General features: G+C 44.1%; 1 protein-coding gene across 1 annotated transcript in view; it reads right to left on the reverse strand.

Annotated features, from left to right (window-relative positions):
- Positions 1-19,427: 19,427 nt before the first annotated feature.
- Positions 19,428-19,965, reverse strand: part of LOC124799410 (maltase 2-like) — a 63,126-nt gene continuing 62,588 nt past the window's right edge. The window contains exon 8 of the mRNA XM_047262925.1: positions 19,428-19,575. Within this exon, the coding sequence (XP_047118881.1) occupies positions 19,428-19,575 (148 nt within the window). The remainder of the gene's footprint in view (positions 19,576-19,965) is intronic.

Genomic DNA, 19,965 nt, shown 5'->3' on the forward strand with positions numbered 1-19,965 from the left:
CCTGATTTCGACAAGATGTGGCTCATGCAAGACGGAGCTCGACGCCATCGTAGCAGGTGAGTGTTTGGTGTCCTGGAGGAGCACTTTGAGGACCGCATTCTGGTTCTGCGTTACCTAGAGGCCACTGGCATGGGCCTCGATAGCCCACGATGAAAAATGGTTCTGAGCACTATGGGACTTAACTGCTGAAGTCATCAGTCGCCTAGAACTTAGAACTACTTAAACCTAACTAACCTAAGGACATCATACACATCCATGCCCGAGGCAGGATTCGAACCTGCGACCGCAGCAGTCGCGCGGTTCCAGGCTGAAGCGCCTAGAACCGCTCGGCCACTCCGGCCGGCCGCCCACGATGACTGGGTGTTTGTGTTGTCCTCATCATTTCATCACAATCCAGGAAAGTGGCGAACCTGAACTGAGCAAAGGTTCGTAAATTGTACGGGCGCTTATAACCGCGCTGTTGAGCGCCCCACAAACGAAACATCATCATCATCATCATCGATTGCCCACCATATTCTCCGGATCTGAACACATGCGACTCCTTTTTGTGGGGCTATATTAAGGTGTACAGCAATAACTCCAAAACCACTGCTGAGTTCAAAACAGCCATTCAGGAGGTCATCAACAGCATCTTCACTTCAGTGAACATTGCCGAATTTCGCTATTCGTCTGCGCTACGTCATCGCCAAATAGTGGCAGGCATATCGCACACGTCATAACCTAAATCCGTATGTCTGTAGTGACGTTTACATGTAGAATAAAGTGTGTGCACGCCGTAGTTTGTAACTAATTTACCTTTTTTTTCTTACAGTTCAACAATTGTCACCCTGTATAAAATAAAAACTAACGTAACTCAATATGTAAGATAAAAATTATTTTCACTCCATTACAAATTACAAAGTATTGAAATTTTTATCACATAGAGGCCACAATATACTAATTATTAGGTTCAAGTTTTATTTCGACGTCTATTAAAGTTTTTGTGTTGTTATATTTCAGAATACTAGTAAAAAAGAATACAGACCATGACATTCAGGTCCCCTTAAATAACATGTGGTTAAAACGTCGCCTTGTTTCATCCATTTACTGATCGATAAACTCTCCGAAAGCAGTCCTCTAAGACTTTAATGTGGGTTTGGTATTGTGTAGGGTGAACCGCACCATCTTGTTGAGTTTTTCGTCGACTTCTAGCTCTCGTAGTATTCGAAAGTATGTATCCGCTCTCTGGGTCGTTTCTTGCTGTATTGGACTGTGGTCTTAATGTTTTGTATTTATTCAACACCGACTCTAGATTCTCTGAAATCTGCTTGATATTCCCGTAACTCACTGTCCAGCTGTCAGTATTCGGATACTATCTATTGACGGAAAATTTTATTTATCTGACAGCGAAAGGCAGATGTCGCAGGCGTTCATACGCGAAGCACAGCCTCGCCGACAATCAAGATAAATCCGAGCAGATAACGTGAAATATTATATTTCAACTTTCTGTATAACCCAGAGTAAACATAAACAACACCAATCATACCTCAAAAAGGACGTCAAAACTTGCGCCTAACACATGACCTCCGCGACACTTTGGTACAAGTAAGTAACCTACAAAATTTCTAAGCTTTGTTATGAGTTATAAATGTGAAATTTATCCTATATCCACATGTTCCCCAGCGCGATATTAGTAAAGAACGATAACACTCTTCAAACACTGGAAAAAACACTTAGCGACTATCTTTATCTTCGTTTAATTTCGTGATTGCTCTCTCTACTTATCGTCTCAGATTCCCATGAGACGACCGATCAAGTGCTAAACCGATACATATGATCAGTTCTGCGTCTCCCCCACTTTAATCACTGTATGATAATTATTCATTACACGAATATTCTTCGTATTTTCGCGAATCTCACAATAAAAAAGTCACGTTTAAGTTAAACAAACACCAAGTGCAGAAATACTAGCAACGAATGCCAAGAAACACTCCATAGCTATGTTTGACCACAGTTAAATTAGGAAGCATCTAACTATACCCTCACTCCATCCTACATTCACTTTTCCTACTATTTGTTGTTGTATACAGGATGGTCCATTGATCGAGACCGGGCCAAATATCTCACGAGACAAGCGTCAAACGAAAAAACTACAAAGAACGGAACTTGTCTAGCTTGAAGGGGGAAACCAGATGGCACTATGGTTGGCCCGCTAGATGGCGCTGCCATAGGTCAAACGGATATCAACTGCGTTTTTTTAAATAGGAACCCCCATTTTTTATTACATATTCGTGTAGTACGTAAAGAAATATGAATGTTTTAGTTGGACCACTTTTTTCGCTTTGTGATAGATGGCGCTGTAATAGTCACAAACATATGGCTCACAATTTTAGACGAACAGTTGGTAACAGGTAGTTTTTTTTAAATTAAAATACAGGACGTAGGTACGTTGAACATTTTATTTCGGTTGTTCCAATGTGATACACGTACCTTTGTGAACTTATCATTTCTGAGAATCATGCTGTTACAGGGTGATTACCTGTAAATACCACATTAATGCAATAAAAGCTGAAAATGATGTCCGTCAACCTCAATGCATTTGGCAATACGTGTAACGACATTCCTCCCAACAACGAGTAGTTCACCTTCCGTAATGTTCGCACATGTTGTCAGGCGTTGTCGGAGGATCACGATAGCAAATATCCTTCAACTTTCCCCACAGAAAGAGATCTGGGGACGTCAGATCCGGTGAACAAGCGGGCCATGGTATGGTGCTTCGACGACCAATCCACCTGTCATGAAATATGCTATTCAACAGCGCTACAACCGCACGCGAGCTATGTGCCGGACATCCATCACGTTGGAATTACATCGCCATTCTGTCGTGCAGTGAAACACCTTTTAGTAACATCGGTAGAACATTACGTAGGAAATCAGCATACATTGCACCATTTAGATTGCCATCGATAAAATGGGGGCCAATTATCCTTCCTCCCATAATGCCGCACCATACATTAACCCGTCAAGGTCGCTGATGGTGCACTTGTCACAGCCATCGTGGATTTTCCTTTGCCCAACAGTGCATATTATGCCGGTTTACGTTACCGCTGTTGGTGAATGACGCTTCGTCGCTAAATAGAACGCGTGCAAAAAATCTGTCATCGTCCCGCAATTTCTCTTGTGCCCAGTGGCAGAGCTGTACACGACGTTCAAAGTCGTCGCCATGCAATTCCTGGTGCATAGAAATATGATACGGGTGCAATCGATGTTGATGTAGCATTCTCAACAGCGACGTTTTTGAGATTCCCGATTCTCGCGCAATTTGTCTGCTACTGTGCGGATTAGCCGCGACAGCAGCTAAAACACCTACCTGGGCATCATTATTTGTTGCAGGTCGTGGTTGACGTTTCACATGTGGATGAACACTTCCTGTTTCCTCAAATAACATAACTATCCGGCGAACGGTCCGGACACTTGGATGAGGTCGTCCAGGATACCGAGCAGCATACGTAGCACACGCCCATTGGGCATTTTGTTCACAATATCCATACATCAACACGATATCGACCTTTTTCGCAATTGGTAAACGGTCCATTTTAACACGGGTAATGTATCACGGAGCAAATACCGTCCGCACTAGCGGAATGTTACGTGATACCATGTACTTATACGTTTGTGACTATTACAGCGCAATCTATCACAAAGCGAAAAATGTGGTCCAACTAAAACATTCATATTTCTTTACATACTACACGAATATGGGGACTCCTATTTAAAAAACGCAGCTCATATCCGTTTGACCTATGGTAGCGCCATCTAGCGGGCCAACCATAGCGCCATCTGGTTTCCCCTTCAAGCTAGACGAGTTTCATTCTTTGTAGTTTTTTCGTTTGATGCTTATTTCGTGAGATATTTGGCCCGGTCACTATCAATGGATCACCCTGTATATGTGTCATCAGTGTAATCGTTTGATGAAAGAACCAAATACAAGAAAAACCATACTCGAAAAAAGTTTATTATAACCATAGTAAAACAATTTCCTCGTTATCATCTATGACACATTCCGTCTCTCTTCGTAGGACGAATACGAACACTTAGTGAACCATGATATCAATCGCCGAGAAACTAATTTTTGTGCATCATTCTATACACTGACGCAAAAAATCGCAACCACCAAAAAAATTAATAATGTACATCAATTAGATTTCGGGAATGCATTTGTCTAGCTGACTTATTTAAGTGGTTATCATTGCGAAATCACAAGTTAATGTAAGCTCAAGATAAGCCATTGCAAACGTGAAATAGTGCATTAATAATCTGTGTAGGCGTCCGAATGTTGAATGCAAGCATGCAAAAGTGCGTGCACTGTGTTGTACACGTGCCTGATTTAGGTTTGTGGGATGGAGTTCTATGCCTGTGGCACTTGGCCGGACTGTACAGGGACGGTTAATGTTGGTTGTGAATGACGCTGGAGTTGTCCTCCAATGACGTCCCATACGTGCTCGGTTGGAGACGCATCTGGCGATCGAGCAAGCGAAGGCAAGATGCTGACACTCTGCAGTCAAGTTGGGATATAACAGCAGTATTTGGATGAGCGTTATCCTGTTGGAAAACATTACATGGAATGCTATTCATGAATGGCACCACAACATGTCGAATCACCAGTTTGATGTACGGTAGAAATTTGCAGTCACGGTGCGTGGGATAACTGCGAGAGCGCTCCTGCAGTCATATGAAATCGCAGCTCAGACCATGACTCCAGGTGTAGGTCCAGTGCGGCTAGCACGCCGACAGGGTGGATGCAGGCCCTCACCTGCCCTCCTTAAAGCCATGTAGTTGGCTATTTGCTGGTCTTGCACTCACGTGGAGTCGTTACCTTACACGGGTCAGAAATCCAGTTGTATAACCCACTAGCATATTTGCCAAGGAACGTTCAAATACACTCCTGGAAATTGAAACAAGAACACCGTGAATTCATTGTCCCAGGAAGGGGAAACTTTATTGACACATTCCTGGGGTCAGATACATCACATGATCACACTGACAGAACCACAGGCACATAGACACAGGCAACAGAGCATGCACAATGTCGGCACTAGTACAGTGTATATCCACCTTTCGCAGCAATGCAGGCTGCTATTCTCCCATGGAGACGATCGTAGAGATGCTGGATGTAGTCCTGTGGAACGGCTTGCCATGCTATTTCCACCTGGCGCCTCAGTTGGACCAGCGTTCGTGCTGGACGTGCAGACCGCGTGAGACGACGCTTCATCCAGTCCCAAACATGCTCAATGGGGGACAGATCCGGAGATCTTGCTGGCCAGGGTAGTTGACTTACACCTTCTAGAGCACGTTGGGTGGCGCGGGATACATGCGGACGTGCATTGTCCTGTTGGAACAGCAAGTTCCCTTGCCGGTCTAGGAATGGTAGAACGATGGGTTCAATGACGGTTTGAATGTACCGTGCACTATTCAGTGTCCCCTCGACGATCACCAGTGGTGTACGGCCAGTGTAGGAGATCGCTCCCCACACCATGATGCCGGGTGTTGGCCCTGTGTGCCTCGGTCGTATGCAGTCCTGATTGTGGCGCTCAACTGCACGGCGCCAAACACGCATACGACCATCATTGGCACCAAGGCAGAAGCGACTCTCATCGCTGAAGACGACAAGTCTCCATTCGTCCCTCCATTCACGCCTGTCGCGACACCACTGGAGGCGGGCTGCACGATGTTGGGGCGTGAGCGGAAGACGGCCTAACGGTGTGCGGGACCGTAGCCCAGCTTCATGGAGACGGTTGCGAATGGTCCTCGCCGATACCCCAGGAGCAACAGTATCCCTAATTTGCTGGGAAGTGGCGGTGCGGTCCCCTACGGCACTGCGTAGGATCCTACGGTCTTGGCGTGCATCCGTGCGTCGCTGCGGTCCGGTCCCAGGTCGACGGGCACGTGCACCTTCCGCCGACCACTGGCGACAACATCGATGTACTGTGGAGACCTCACGCCCCACGTGTTGAGCAATTCGGCGGTACATCCACCCGGCCTCCCGCATGCCCACTATACGCCCTCGCTCAAAGTCCGTCAACTGCACATACGGTTCACGTCCACGCTGTCGCGGCATGCTACCAGTGTTAAAGACTGCGATGGAGCTCCGTATGCCACGGCAAACTGGCTGACACTGACGGCGACGGTGCACAAATGCTGCGCAGCTAGCGCCATTCGACGCCCAACACCGCGGTTCCTGGTGTGTCCGCTGTGCCGCGCGTGAGATCATTGCTTGTACAGCCCTCTCGCAGTGTCCGGAGCAAGTATGGTGGGTCTGACACACCGGTGTCAATGTGTTCTTTTTTCCATTTCCAGGAGTGTATGTTTAACGTCCATCCCAGAGAAAATGTCAGTAGTGTAGGTCGACATTATACTGATAAGAAAACAACAGGTTACACTGAATATGGCATCTATTACTCCCTGAAAAACGATATTTATCGGCTCTAGGGAGCTATGCTCATGTTTTCTCATGTTTTTCCCCATTCATTTAGTTGGTGTGATGTATCTGTGAATTTACACTACTAGCCATTAAATGTGCTACACCACGAAGGTGACGTGCTACAGACGCGAAATTTAACCGACAGGAAGAAGATGCTGTGATATGCAAATGATTAGCTTTTCAGAGCATTCACACAAGGTTGGCGCCGGTGGCGACACCTACAATGTGCTGATATAAGGAAAGTTTCCAACCGATTTATCATACACAAACAGCAGTTGACCGGCGTTGCCTGCTGAAACGTTGTTGTGATGCCTCGTGTAAGGAGGAGAAATGCGTATCATCACGTTTCCGACTTTGATAAAGGTCGGGTTTTAGCCTATTGCGATTCCGGTTTACCTTATCATGACATTGGTGCTCGCGTTGGCCGAGATACAATGACTGATAGCAGAATATTGAATAGGTGGGTTCAGGAGGGTAATACGGAACGCCGTGCTGGATCCGAACGGTCTCGTATCACTAGCAGTCGAGATGACAGGCATCTTATCCGCAAGGCTGTAACGGATCGTGCAGCCACGTCCCGATCCCTGAGTCAACAGATGGGGACGTTTGCAAGAGACAACAACCCTCTGCACGAACAGTTCGACGACGTTTGCAGCAGCATGGACTATCAGCTCGGAGACCATGGCTGCGGTTACCCTTGACGCTGCATCACAGACAGGAGCGCCTGCAATGGTGTACTCAACGACGAACCTGGGTGCACGAATGGCAAAACGTCATTTTTTCGGATGAATCCAGGTTCTGTTTACAGCATCATGACGGTCGCATCCGTGTTTGGCGACATCGCGGTGAACACACATTGGAAGCGTGTATTTGTCATCGCCATACTGGCGTATCACCCAGCGTGATGGTATGGGGTGCCATTGGTTACACGTCTCGGTCACCTCTTGTTCACACTGACGGCACTTTGAACAGTGGACGCTACATTTCAGATGTGTTACGACCCGTGGCTCTACCCTTCATTCGATACCATTGGTATTTTTAGCAGTAAGCCTTAAAACCCTATTTACTGCCATGTCTGGCGTCTGATGCCTTCTGCTGTGTTTGTGGCTACTTACCCGCAATATTTTAATGTTTGTAAGTTGTAAATTGCAGCAAGTTCTTAAACATTCTTAATTTATTGCCATTGTTGGCGTGTAAGGCCTTCAGCCGTGATCACAGTGGCTTGTTTTTAAAACATTATCTGTTGTATCTGTATTTTATGTTGATTTGCTAAATTGTTACGCATTGAAAACACTATTATTTTACACAGTTTCTCATTACCTCATTAATAACGTGTGTTTTTATTTATTGTTGAGTCTGGAATTACTTGTTTAAAATAAATGTGTGTAACTGTAAATGGCAACCAATAGTAAGTGACTACAGCCCCTTTCACAAACTTCTCTGATTACGAGGTGTCTGGTTCAAAAATGGCTCTGAGCACTATGCGACTTAACTTCTGAGGTCATCAGTCGCCTAACTAACCTAAGGACACCACACACATCCATGCCCGAGGCCGGATTCGAACCTGCGACCGGAGCGGTCGCTCGGCTATAGACTGTAGCGCCTAGAACCGCACGGCCACTCGGCCGGCTACGAGGTGTCTGATAAAAGGCAAATCATTTATGTTATTCTTGTTACCTCACTTAAACGGTGAACAATACTTTTTTTACGCTAGTAATGTCTGTACAACACCTATCGTTATAAATGTACGGTAGTTCTTTGTTGTTTCTTCCGGTTTGATGGGCCACACTAGTCGTCAGAAAAACTCAGCAAGATTTTTTCTTTCATATTTTACAAATAATATTAGAAATTTACTTCTAAATCCCTTCATACAAAAAGCTATCATTCGTCATTGTATCTCTTCGTAATGATTTTGAACTTAATAAAACTGAAAAAAAGGTGTTCTAAGAAAAAAATTCATATGGAGAAGGCGGTAAAAAGAATTATAGGGAGCTGATGGAGTATGTTCAACAAAGAACAAGAACAAGGAATCCCTCATTATGCTTAAGAAATGGAAAAACTATTTTATAGATTTACAGCGAACGATCTATGGAGATTGCCATTCAAACTGGAGGAATGGGAAAGTGAGTAATCTCGAGACGTAGATAAAACACGATGTACTTCACAAGTCTTGAATGAGCATTTTCACTATAAACCGTTTTATAGTGACCACAGTGATATTAGATACCCTAGAATCTTTAGTCGATTTGTGTGTGTGTGTGTGTGTGTGTGTGTGTGTGTGTGTGTGTGTGTGTGTGTGTGTAACCTATATTCCAGCCTCAAGTGAAAAATAAACAAACTATATATAAATTTTCTCTCTTCTTTAAACTGGTAAAGAATCTTTAAAGTACGTGCAGACTACGAAGGAACCCGTGGGCTTGCACCTTTGCTCGAAGCAACGATTTCAAAAATATAAGTTTAACCATGGGATTTTTGATCTATAAATGTATACTGATGATGCATGGAAGCAACTTTAAATCCGAAAAATGTGCTATATGTGGGACCTTAACTTACCGCAAGCAGTGAAGATCGAAATCTAAGATCAACTGTACTTCACTTGAGGACAGACACACACTTTCTTAAATTAATAGACGGAAAAAGCGTACTTATTTATTTGTCAAACGATAGCTGTTAACGTCATGACACACATGCACATCACAAAATAAATTCTCGAGAACTGTATTTGTATCAGGTAGGCGGTAGCTAGTGAGTAGTCGGCATTACGTCGAGACAGTGACACGTCGCTACAGCTCGCTTAGTGCTCTTCGAGCTCCACTGGCATCGAAATGAGTGTGACGGATTCGTGAGGAGAGAACACCAACAGACCGGGATCCGCTGGCCCACTGCAAGAGAAGCAGAAGTACAGTTTAGGCAAATTTTTCTTTCACAGTCTCTCAAGCTCCTGAGGTACATGGGACTAGAGGTACCTAGGATGAACATGTAGCTCAGGGTTATGAGACAGATGTATCTCTTAGAAATAATGGTTTTTAGTCTATAGTCGTAATGTTTTATTTTGCCCACTGGCGACCAGTTTCCGTGCACAGTATCATCATCAGGCAATAACATGCTAGGCATTCGTCACGCTCGCTACCCATGTAGGTGTCTCAAATGCTTGACACTTCCGATTGTAGACTAAAACATACTACTCCTAAAGTGCATGGTCGCTGTTCCAGCCGACAATACCTGAAGAAAATGATGTCTCTTCTCTCTATGATTTGCATAAACCTAGGATTTTAGTAGCAATGAAACAATTCAATCGCGTACTTGCGCATGTTATATAACACGGTAAAAGATTCTTCATTTACTTAACTGTTATTCAAATTGTCTCTGACGCAACATTGTACAATACATCATAACCTAATCGGAAGCAAATAAATGAAAAAAATGACAAAATAAAACAACATTTAATTAGAAATTGTAGAATAAAAATACAATTAGAACGTTAATAACAACTGTAAATGCAGAGCTTACGAATTTACCTCATTCACCAGCTTACATATAACTGTAATGGAAGTGAAGTGCAAGCATGTAACCAATGAATGTCACAATGGGTGTCACATGAATAGTGGTAGTGATGATGATGACAAATCTTACTAATGGGCAAGGGAAGGCCTTTCCTTACTAGTAGGACGCACCTCAACATTTTCCTGGAGTATTTTGAATAAATAATAACCTTAATCAAGATAAATAATAACCTTAATCGAGGTGGTGGGATCGTGTAAATAAACAGGCAACATCTTTACACAATTACTATTTCCAGTTTTCAATGCATTTTGGGGATTCACTATAAAAGCTCATCTAAAACACTAATATATGAATAACATTGCCTACTATTTCATCGAAGTACATTCCTGCAAGACGGTTAAGTGAATCCATAATATTTCTTCAGGTAAGGGAAAAAACTTAAAGAGTTGAAAATCCGTGGTCTGTCGCTAACAGCCGTCAGTTTTGTATAGTTATAGTTGCTAAAACACATTTCGCTATTACAGAAGCAGCCTACGACTCCGTTACAGACAAAACCTGAATTCGAAAAGCTTGGACTTAACGCTGAGTAGGTACCGAAAACATAGAACGTTTCAGAAGTGGAATTTTTGCGAGATTTACACATTGTGATCACAAAATCGTATTAAGTGCCATCATATATGCACACATTGACCAGTTGTTTTCAATTTATTGCTCACAGACGTACCGTAATTCCAAATTCACATTTCGAGCTTTTTCCTGCAATTAAAATATATTCAGGTATGTCTAAACCAAACTGCATTTTTTCTCTAGTTGTGACTGAGACACTGTAACATATGATGTATTCTGTTAAAGTGGATGTCTTCCTTAAATTATATTGATCAAAACGTTTTTTTATTGTCTGCAATCCTTTAACTAATCAAACATGTTGATATGGCACATTGTCTGATAATAACGACCCCAGACAACGACTCACTAGGAAAGCCGTCCCAGATGCAACTGCATTTTCAGGAAGGACCTCTTTCGCATCTTTGGTCAGCTCAGATCAGCTAAAGTAGTGCATAATCTACGAACCCCTGCTCTGCCCAATATGGCGTAAATATTACGACTCAACAAGGAGTGGGCAGATGCTGAGAAAAATATCAATAAACTGTTACATTATCGGCAAGTGACTTTTTTTTAGCGTGAAAAAGAGGCCATTGCTCATAAGCAACGAAAACTACTAACACGGTCTTGTTGGCATGAATTACAATCCCATCTGGCCAATCGAAAGTAAAGACTCGCCCAGGATGAATTTTGGAGGAACCCAGGTGACATAAGAAATTTCCAAGTACTTCAGCAGCGAGAGGCTTCTGCGCCTTATGTGACAGATTTCAATGCAGTTCTAGAAACATTATAACTATCTGCAACAGTAGTACTTGACACTCCGCCTTCCAAAATACTTAAAACTGCTCGCTTCATAGTCATCTCGGCAACTCCTATCGACACCTCACCGGCTGGTATCGTCTTCAACCTTGGAAAAGTGCCCGAAAAACAGAAACAAAATTGAAACTTCCTGGCAGATTAAAACCGTGTGCCGTACCGAGACTTGAACTCAGGACCTTTGCCTTCCGCGGGCAAGTCTACCAGTTGGTAGAGCACTTGCCCGCGAAAGACAAAGATCCTGAGTTCGAGTCTCGGTCCGGCACACAGTTTTAATCTGCCAGGAAGTTTCATATCAGCATACACTCCGCTGCAGAGTGAAAATCTCATTCTAAAAACAAAATTATTTATGTGGCCCTCACCACCCGACAGTGTATGGCCCATACAACCCTACTGGCAGTGCATATTGAATCACGGCTGAAACAGAAATCACCGTGAGTGAGCACTTTAATATAACGTACAGTCTACATTAAACTACTTGAATGTTTGTACTAACGTAGTAATTTTACTTCTTACTTTGAAAGTATAAACCGGTGCTGAAAACTACACCGTTTACAAGCTTCGACGCTCAAGACTAAATACGAGTAAAATTTTCCTGTAACGCAAACGCAACAGCTACATCGTTCGAACTCTAGCTAATGGCTTGGTGATGTCTGCCCTTTATAGCAAACACTGCATGTGTCCGCTAATTCGGGGCAAATTCGAAAAACACCAACTGGCCCTTGCTACCTGCAGGTCTACACAAACCGCCATTCCCATAAGTATGAAGATTAGATCACTTTAAAATCTTTTGCTTCATGGTAAGCACAGAAAATCGTAAGAGAGCTCGGTCATCAGATCCTATTGTAACTGTCAAATTATATAACATTTTTTGTATTTCTTTCTGTATTAGAATGAGATTAAAGTCAGGGTGACAGGATAACAGTGATAAGAATCGCTGATAACATTGATATTCTCAGTGAAAGTGAAGAAAAATTAAAGGACTTGTTAAATGGAGTTAAAAGTCTAATGTGTACAGAATATAGAGTGACAGTAAACTGTAGACAGACGAAAGTAATCAGAAGAAACAACATGAGACTAGCGACAAAAAATGTTCAAATCTTATGGGACTTAACTGCTAAACTCATCAGTCCCTAAGCTTACACACTATTTAACCTAAATTATCCTAAGGACAAACACACACACACACTCATGCCCGAGGGAGGACTCGAACCTCCCCCGGGACCAACCGCACAGTCCATCACTGTAGCGCCTTAGACCGCTCGGCTAATCCCACGCGGCGACAAGCGATAACCTCAACATTTTAATTGTTGGTCACTAACTAGTTGAACTGAAAAAATTGTGCTTACTTGGAAGCAAGTTAAGGCACGGGAGTCGAAGCAAGAAAGATACAGAGCACTCCTTGTGCATAAAACTCTACTAGTATCTGAACCGCGCTGCGGTTCGCGTTGGTGCTGTTTGTGGGTTTCTGTCTTCTGTTGGAGGCCAACCTTATCGTTTAGTTGACATGGTTGCGGTTGTTTGTCTTCCTCTCGTGTTGACTGGCGCCACATAGTTTCACAAGCGTTGCCTGTCCGCTAGTGGCAGCAGCGGCGATTATCGATATGTAGTAACTGTGGCCCTATCTTTGGGGTGACGACGGTGGTTCTTCCGGGTCGTGTCAGTGTGCAGTTCGGTTGGGGACTCAGGAGGAGCCAGGTCCGCGCAGCGCGGGAACACGCCGGGACCACTGGAGGCGCACATGGACTGCCAGATCGAAGGCCTGTGGTCACGAGGGTGCACGACCTCGTCGTAAACCGGATCCTACAAGTTTTGAGTGCATTTGGATTCAAGTAGAGAAACGTCGACTATTGTGAGATCTTGCAATTCTCCAATGACTAGGGTTCGTGTTGCTGCTTGTAGTGTTGGCTCTGAGCACTATGGGACTTAACACCTGTGGTCATGAGTCCCCTAGAACTTAGAACTACTTAAACCTAACTAACCTAAGGACGTCACACACATCCATGCCCGAGGCAGGATTCGAACCTGCGACCGTAGCAGCCGCGCGGTTCTGGACTGAGCGCCTAGAACCGCTAGACTCGTAGTGTTACCAAGGGTAAGAGCAGAGAGTGGAGTGCTTGGGGAAGGCGGATCTGATTAGCTTTCCTGGACTTCTAATTACTATTTATTGCATTCAGTTTGTTACTATTTGTTAAGTTCAACCAGCGGTATTTTTCCTGCTTCGTGACCGCTAACGCCCCAGTTACCTGCCCTGGGGGTTAGTGTATGTAACAGCAGTGTACGTTTCCTTGCCTTGCAGCTGCTGTCCGGCGAGGCGTGTAGTTTTGACAGCTTTCTTGATTGTAGGTTGGTTGGCGATTCTTCTACTCTAGCGGTAGTGATTCCTTTCTCGTTCCGGACGATCTAAGCACAATATTCTGTGGGCTGATTCCAGACCGCCGGTTCCGGCTTTGGCATATTTTTACATCTTCGCATTTGGTTTATTGGACGTCAGGTAGCCTCAGCAAGATTATCATTAGTCATTCGTTAGACTGCCACTAGTCTGAGTTAGCATCTTGTGAAGTGAATGTAAGTCTTGGCTGCCTATCTCACCGCTCGCGAAACTGTTTTTTGCCTGACCTACTCAGAGGTCGATTCCTGGTGCACCGTCTGTGACTGGCCCTTGTGTTTCATTATTGTATTTGCAGTTTTATTGTGTGTTACTAATTTTTTTTATATAATTGCTATTCTTGGCGTTACAGCAGGTTTAAATGATTGTGCTACCAAGTTTGCCATCATTTTGTCTCACGTTTGGTGATCAGTTGCTTGTCTTTTAAATTGACCTTTGCTGTTGTATTTGCTTTTTTACTGTATGTTTTTCAATTTTTTTATGTAATTCCTACTCTTGGCGTTACAGCAGGTTTAAATCGTTGTGCTACCAAGTTACCATCATTTTGTCTAACCCGTTTCATGATCAGTTGCCTGTCTTTTTAAATTAACCTAGCTATTGCATTGCTGTTTACAGTATGTTAAACTTTTTTTGTTGTTGTAATTATCGTTCTTGGCGTTAAAGGCCTTCAGCCGTGACTATGGTTACTTGCCTCAAAATTCTAATTGGGATCACATTGGCTTGTTTCTGAAACATCATTTACTGTGTCCGTATTTTATGCTCATTTGGTGAATTGTAAGACACTGAAGGCACTATTAATCACGCAATTGTTTATTCCTTCATTAATAACGTGTAATATCTTTATTTATTACTGAGTCTGGAATTAACGTTTTAAAATAAATGTGTGTAACTGCAAAAGGGAACCAACAGTAACTGATTACAGCCCCGTCCACATTCATAGCCGAATCCTGCGGTCCTTGACTTCCAGGTTTCAGTATCAAACATTAGCTTTAATTTGAGGAAGAAATTCCTGAGAACTCCCTTTTGGAGCCCAATATTGTACGGTAAAGAACCATGCATGGACTGTCGGAAAGCCGGAAAAAGAGGAGAATTGACTTGTTTGAGACGTGTGATGATTTCATGGTTAGGTACGTAACATTTGTGCAATTTACATTGGAGTCTTAACATCAATATAATAATAATAAAAAAAATAAGGGAACAAATAGACTGAATGTAGAGCTATTTTACACTGAAGGTTTGATGATGAAAGCTGTGTTGTTTTGCCATCAAACAAAGAAACAGGAAGTATTAAAGGCGTAACCAAACTTTCACCTTTCCTGAAATGACCCGTGGTGCTACAGCAGTATGCTGAAAATTACGTAGCGTAATAAGAATCGGAGAAATGGTTCAAATGGCTCTGAGCACTATGGGACTTAACATCTATGGTCATCAGTCCCCTAGAACTTAGAACTACTTAAACCTAACTAACCTAAGGACAGCACACAACACCCAACCATCACGAGGCAGAGAAAATCCCTGACCCCGCCGGGAATCGAACCCGGGAACCCGGGCGTGGGAAGCGAGAACGCTACCGCACGACCACGAGATGCGGGCAAAATCGGAGAAGAAAAGAACAAGACAAGGAGAAGGGGCAGAATGGTAGGACATCAAGCAATAACTTCTATAGTACTAGAGTGAGTTGCAGTGAGTAGGTGGAGACAGAGATTGGATAACAAAATCGAAGAAGTAGCCGAGGATGCAGGGTGTAAGTACCATTCTGAGATCAACGGGTTGTCACAGGAAAGGTAGTGGGCTGCGTCAAACCAGTCGGAAAACTGCAATAGAAAAAAGAAAAACAAATGAAAAGAAAAAAAGTGTAGAGAGGAACTGGTACGGCCGCAACTGGGAGGTTCGACTGAGGTTCTCCGCGGACGCGCTGCAGTCTCGACTCTGAAGAGGCAGTCTGTCGTCGCGTAGAAGAGAACCCGACCAAGAGTACTGGAACACTGCCCTTGCCGAGGGCTCTTGTAGAGCACGCAGGTGGGAGCTCATTGTCTCCAGCGTGTCCGTTCCGTGAAGATCTGGAAGTGATCCGACCCCCAACCTTATTTTGTATCGAAACGTAGGGCTGCGATGCATCAGTATCCCCGGATCCGTCCTAGTTTTGAAGGTGTCCCGGGACGGCCCTGAGGGTTTTATACACCTGTACGGGGAATCCCGGACTTTTTTGTGTCTGGAGATGTTCGATTGATTGGACATAATAGATTTTAATAAATCTTAGTTAAAATTCACTAAATGAAAAATGGCGCTTAGATAGTTTCCTTCGTTTTGTACTAGAAAACCAATGGCAAGCCCGCTTAGACAGTTTTCTTTAGCCGGCCGGTGTGGCCGTGTGGTTCTAGGCGCTTCAGTCTGGAACCGCGTGACCGCTACGGTCGCAGGTTCGAATCCTGCCTCGGGCATGGATGTGTGTGATGTCCTTAAGTTGGTTAGGTTTAAGTAGTTCTAAGTTCTAAGGGACTAATGACCACAGATGTTAAGTCCCATAGTGCTCAAAGCCATTTGAACCATTTTTGATTTTCGAGTCTTCTTTACACGTATTTTCCGTCCTTCCTCAGAACAATGAGAAGCCGTTCCGTTGACAATCGATGATCGCATTCACCGCGCTACTCCCCTCCGCCATCGTTCAACTTATCGTTAAAGACACAAATGTCTATGGTTTTCAAAGTCGGCAATTTAAGATGATGCAAGGCATGAGCAAACGTTACATTTCACTACATGGGTTCATGTCTCACGCCAATGGAGGCGCAAAATGTGCTTTATTCTTTATCAGTGTACATTGTCATTAGAGAACGTAAACAACCATTTAGCATTTTACTCATTCTGAGCCGTGCGTCGCTCATGTTCGTGTCATATATTATGTAACATCTTGTTTTACCGTACGGCCACCACGTAATTTTATATTTCAATTACTGGTGCCACTGAATTACTGCCTTGCCTGCCCGTGAGTGGCAGCAGCAGCGTGTATCGATATTTGCCCTGCTGTATTATCTTTGGTGGACGGCTGTTACTTCCCGGTCGTGATGTGTGGTGGGGAGGGATCGGACCTGGCGCGGTTGGGGTTGGAACGCGGCAGAAGTTCAGTCGGGACGTAGCAGCAGTCGGGGACGGAGCGCTAGGGAGGCGCGGGCAGCCAGTACTCGCCGACCGCTCGCGACACAGGATGAACTGTCCGACGGACGGAGATGGCAGTGGGATCGGCCGTTGGTCGGTCGCTCAGTTGGTCGCCTCTTTGGGCGACGTGTGCTTGGTCTTTTGACCGTTTCTGGGCCTCGTCACTGGCTCATCTTGCTGGACGTGGCTCGGTTCCTTCTTGTGCTGAGACGTCGTGGCCAATGGGCAAGAGTTACCTCTGCATGATTGGGTCCGAGCCAGTGTGCCCGGATCGCCGGGTCTCCCAGTTCCCGACGTACTGCGGAAGCACATGGTTTGAGTGCCAACAACCTTGATTGGTTGTTGGTCGGTCGTCTGGTCAGACGACGTGTGTTTCACCACCGACCGTCCTTCGGGTTTGTGTGTGTGTGTTCCCCAGTGATTTGTTCCAGTTGATAATCAGTGATTCGTTCTTGTTCGAGTTTCTAGTGGCAGTGTTTCGTGCAACACTGTGTATCCTGTGTCAGTTCGACTAAGCAATGCTGTAATGCTGTATGCGTACTGCAGTAGCCAGTTGGTCAGTTGCGACAGAACAGTGAGTGGGTGTTTCCTTACCGTGTTGATGCTGTCCGCCACGGCGTGTAGTTCCACAGCCGTTGCGATGTTCATGTATGTCAGTAGTTATTGTGCCGTGACTTATTAACAAACCAATATTTGAAGACGAGTGTTACTGGTCTCTTCGCCTCGCTGGCATTTAGGTTGTTGTGTTTTTGGTCGGGTGACCGAAGTCATGTAGTTGGTTGGTTCGTCGGCTGTCTATCGGTTGGGTTGCCTTCCGATTTAGAGATCGTTGGTCAGGCTGTCTGTCTCGCCTAAACGGGCGTTAGTGTTACAATTCCAGGCCTACCCTTCGAAACTTCTGAGCGCCGTTCCTTGTCTGTTACGTAGTAACTTCCCTGTTTGAGTTTTAGTTATTTGGTTGATGTGTGGCCTGCAGCCGAGTTTTTATATATCCTGAGTTTATTTTCCTCTCTTGCCCTTTAGACATAAGCTTGTTATTCTTTATATGGGGCTTTCAGCCGAATTTTACATCAGATCTTTTAAGGCCTCAAACCTTTCAATTATTGTGTTGATGTGTGGCCTTAAGCCGAGTATTAATATCTCTTAAATTAATGTCCTTGTCTTGCCCTTAAGGCATGAGATTGTTATTCTTTATTTATATGAAATGTTTTAAGATAAGGCCTTCTGCCTTTTGATTGAAACTCCTCTTACTCCTTAATATGCGACCTCCAGCCTAGGTCCATTAAAATTAAATTGCTAAGGCCTTCAGCCGATTGGATTGAAGATTTAGAAAATATTCTTGGGTGAAACCTCCAGAAGAATCTTGTATTTCAGTTTTGTTTAGGCCTTGTGTCTTGGATTTTGAATGTGGCCTTCAGCTAATCTAAACGTAATCAAAGGAGATCGCTTAAAGTTTTGTGATATTGTGTGTTGATAAATAAAGTTTGTACGTTGAGTGCAACTGACAGGAATTCATTTTGGCCCCTTTCCACAACCTTATCCGCTCTGTCCTGCAAGCCCAGGCATTTCACATTCATTTCTCAAATTCACTGTAGTTAAAAATAATTTTTTGCAGCGCTAAACAGGTGTATGATCAGCAAGTGCACATAATTTGGCTTCCTATGTTGTATGTGTGCAATATTGTAATTTATTCCATAAATCTGACCGCCGCCACTGTATTAATATTTTCCGGATGGCTAGCAAACACACGATTTTGATATTTTAAAAGCCACCTTAAAAAACACAAGGAAGGACTAGCTTCAGAATCATATGTCTCGCCCATCTCGGGTTCCGACTTTGTATCAGTGCCTTGGGTTGTACACCAAATCTCTCTGCGGAGCTTCATGCAGTAAGGTCATGTGTGAACCGTCCGTCAAATGGGGACGTTAAGCTTAGCGGCGCCCTTGTTGCTGTTATAGAGGCGTTGGAGCTGTACCTCGCCCGGTTCATCGGGCCCTTGTCTCATCATCATACAACGCAAATATGACACACTCCCACTGCAGTGATCTAAACTCAAGAGAGACACTCAAGAGAACTCTCACGCAACTCGAGGAAAGATGCCATTGTAGGCAGAGAGAAAGAAAGGTCCAAAGGTACATGAACCTACTCCTCAGGGTATCCCCCCATTAGATTTTTTTTTTTCATTTCTGTTACGTGATAGACAGCAACGGCCCAAAGCATTGATATTTTTGAGATCAGTCCGTCGGATGGGTATATTAAGCTTACATCACAGAGGAGATTCACAGCGTAATGAAATTTCAGAAGCAAAGAACATGTACAATTCTGTTTTCCTAATCATTGCCTGCTCTCGCATACGTAATGCGCCATATTCCGTCCATGACAGTCACATGTATCCCTGTTGTGTGGCAGTTATCGTAATCATTAGTGTACCTTGTCTCTAACGTAACTGGTAATATTTTTAGTTTAAGCTCTTCCCAGCATGCGAGCAGTGAGGTGTTGGACTCACCCCGGCTGTCGAATGCTGGATACGCTGGCAGCGCTGATGACAAAGGACCTCTGAGACAGGCCGAGCATTTCGTAGAGGTCCACCACGTCCGGCCGGTCGCCCACGTTCACGGCGACCACCACCTCGCTGCCGTCATCTGCAGTCCTGCCAACAGTACACGATCACGCCACCATCAAGTAGGTGCTATTTTCTAAGAAATAGAGTGTTGACAATAAACGCATTGTACTGAATACTTATAGCAGAAAATAAAGGCTTTTTTTTGTAAAGGAACGACTCATTGTGAATTTATCCGACAATTGAGTTAATAAATAGAGGGTTGCAGACGAATCATTGACATATTCAATATAGTCATAACACTTTTACTTATGAAATGAAAATTTTCAAATTTTTCACACATGTAGTGGTATCCATGAAAATGTATTTCACTTCATCACGTGTACAACATGCGCTCCATTCCAACGGACAACTTCGTCTAGGCGGCTACACATATTCCTTAGAACTTTGTGGCACAAGTCTTCATTTATCTCGTTGCAC

The sequence above is a fragment of the Schistocerca piceifrons genome, chromosome 1 (genome assembly GCF_021461385.2).
Source record: "Schistocerca piceifrons isolate TAMUIC-IGC-003096 chromosome 1, iqSchPice1.1, whole genome shotgun sequence".
Taxonomy (NCBI): Eukaryota; Metazoa; Arthropoda; class Insecta; order Orthoptera; family Acrididae; genus Schistocerca; species Schistocerca piceifrons.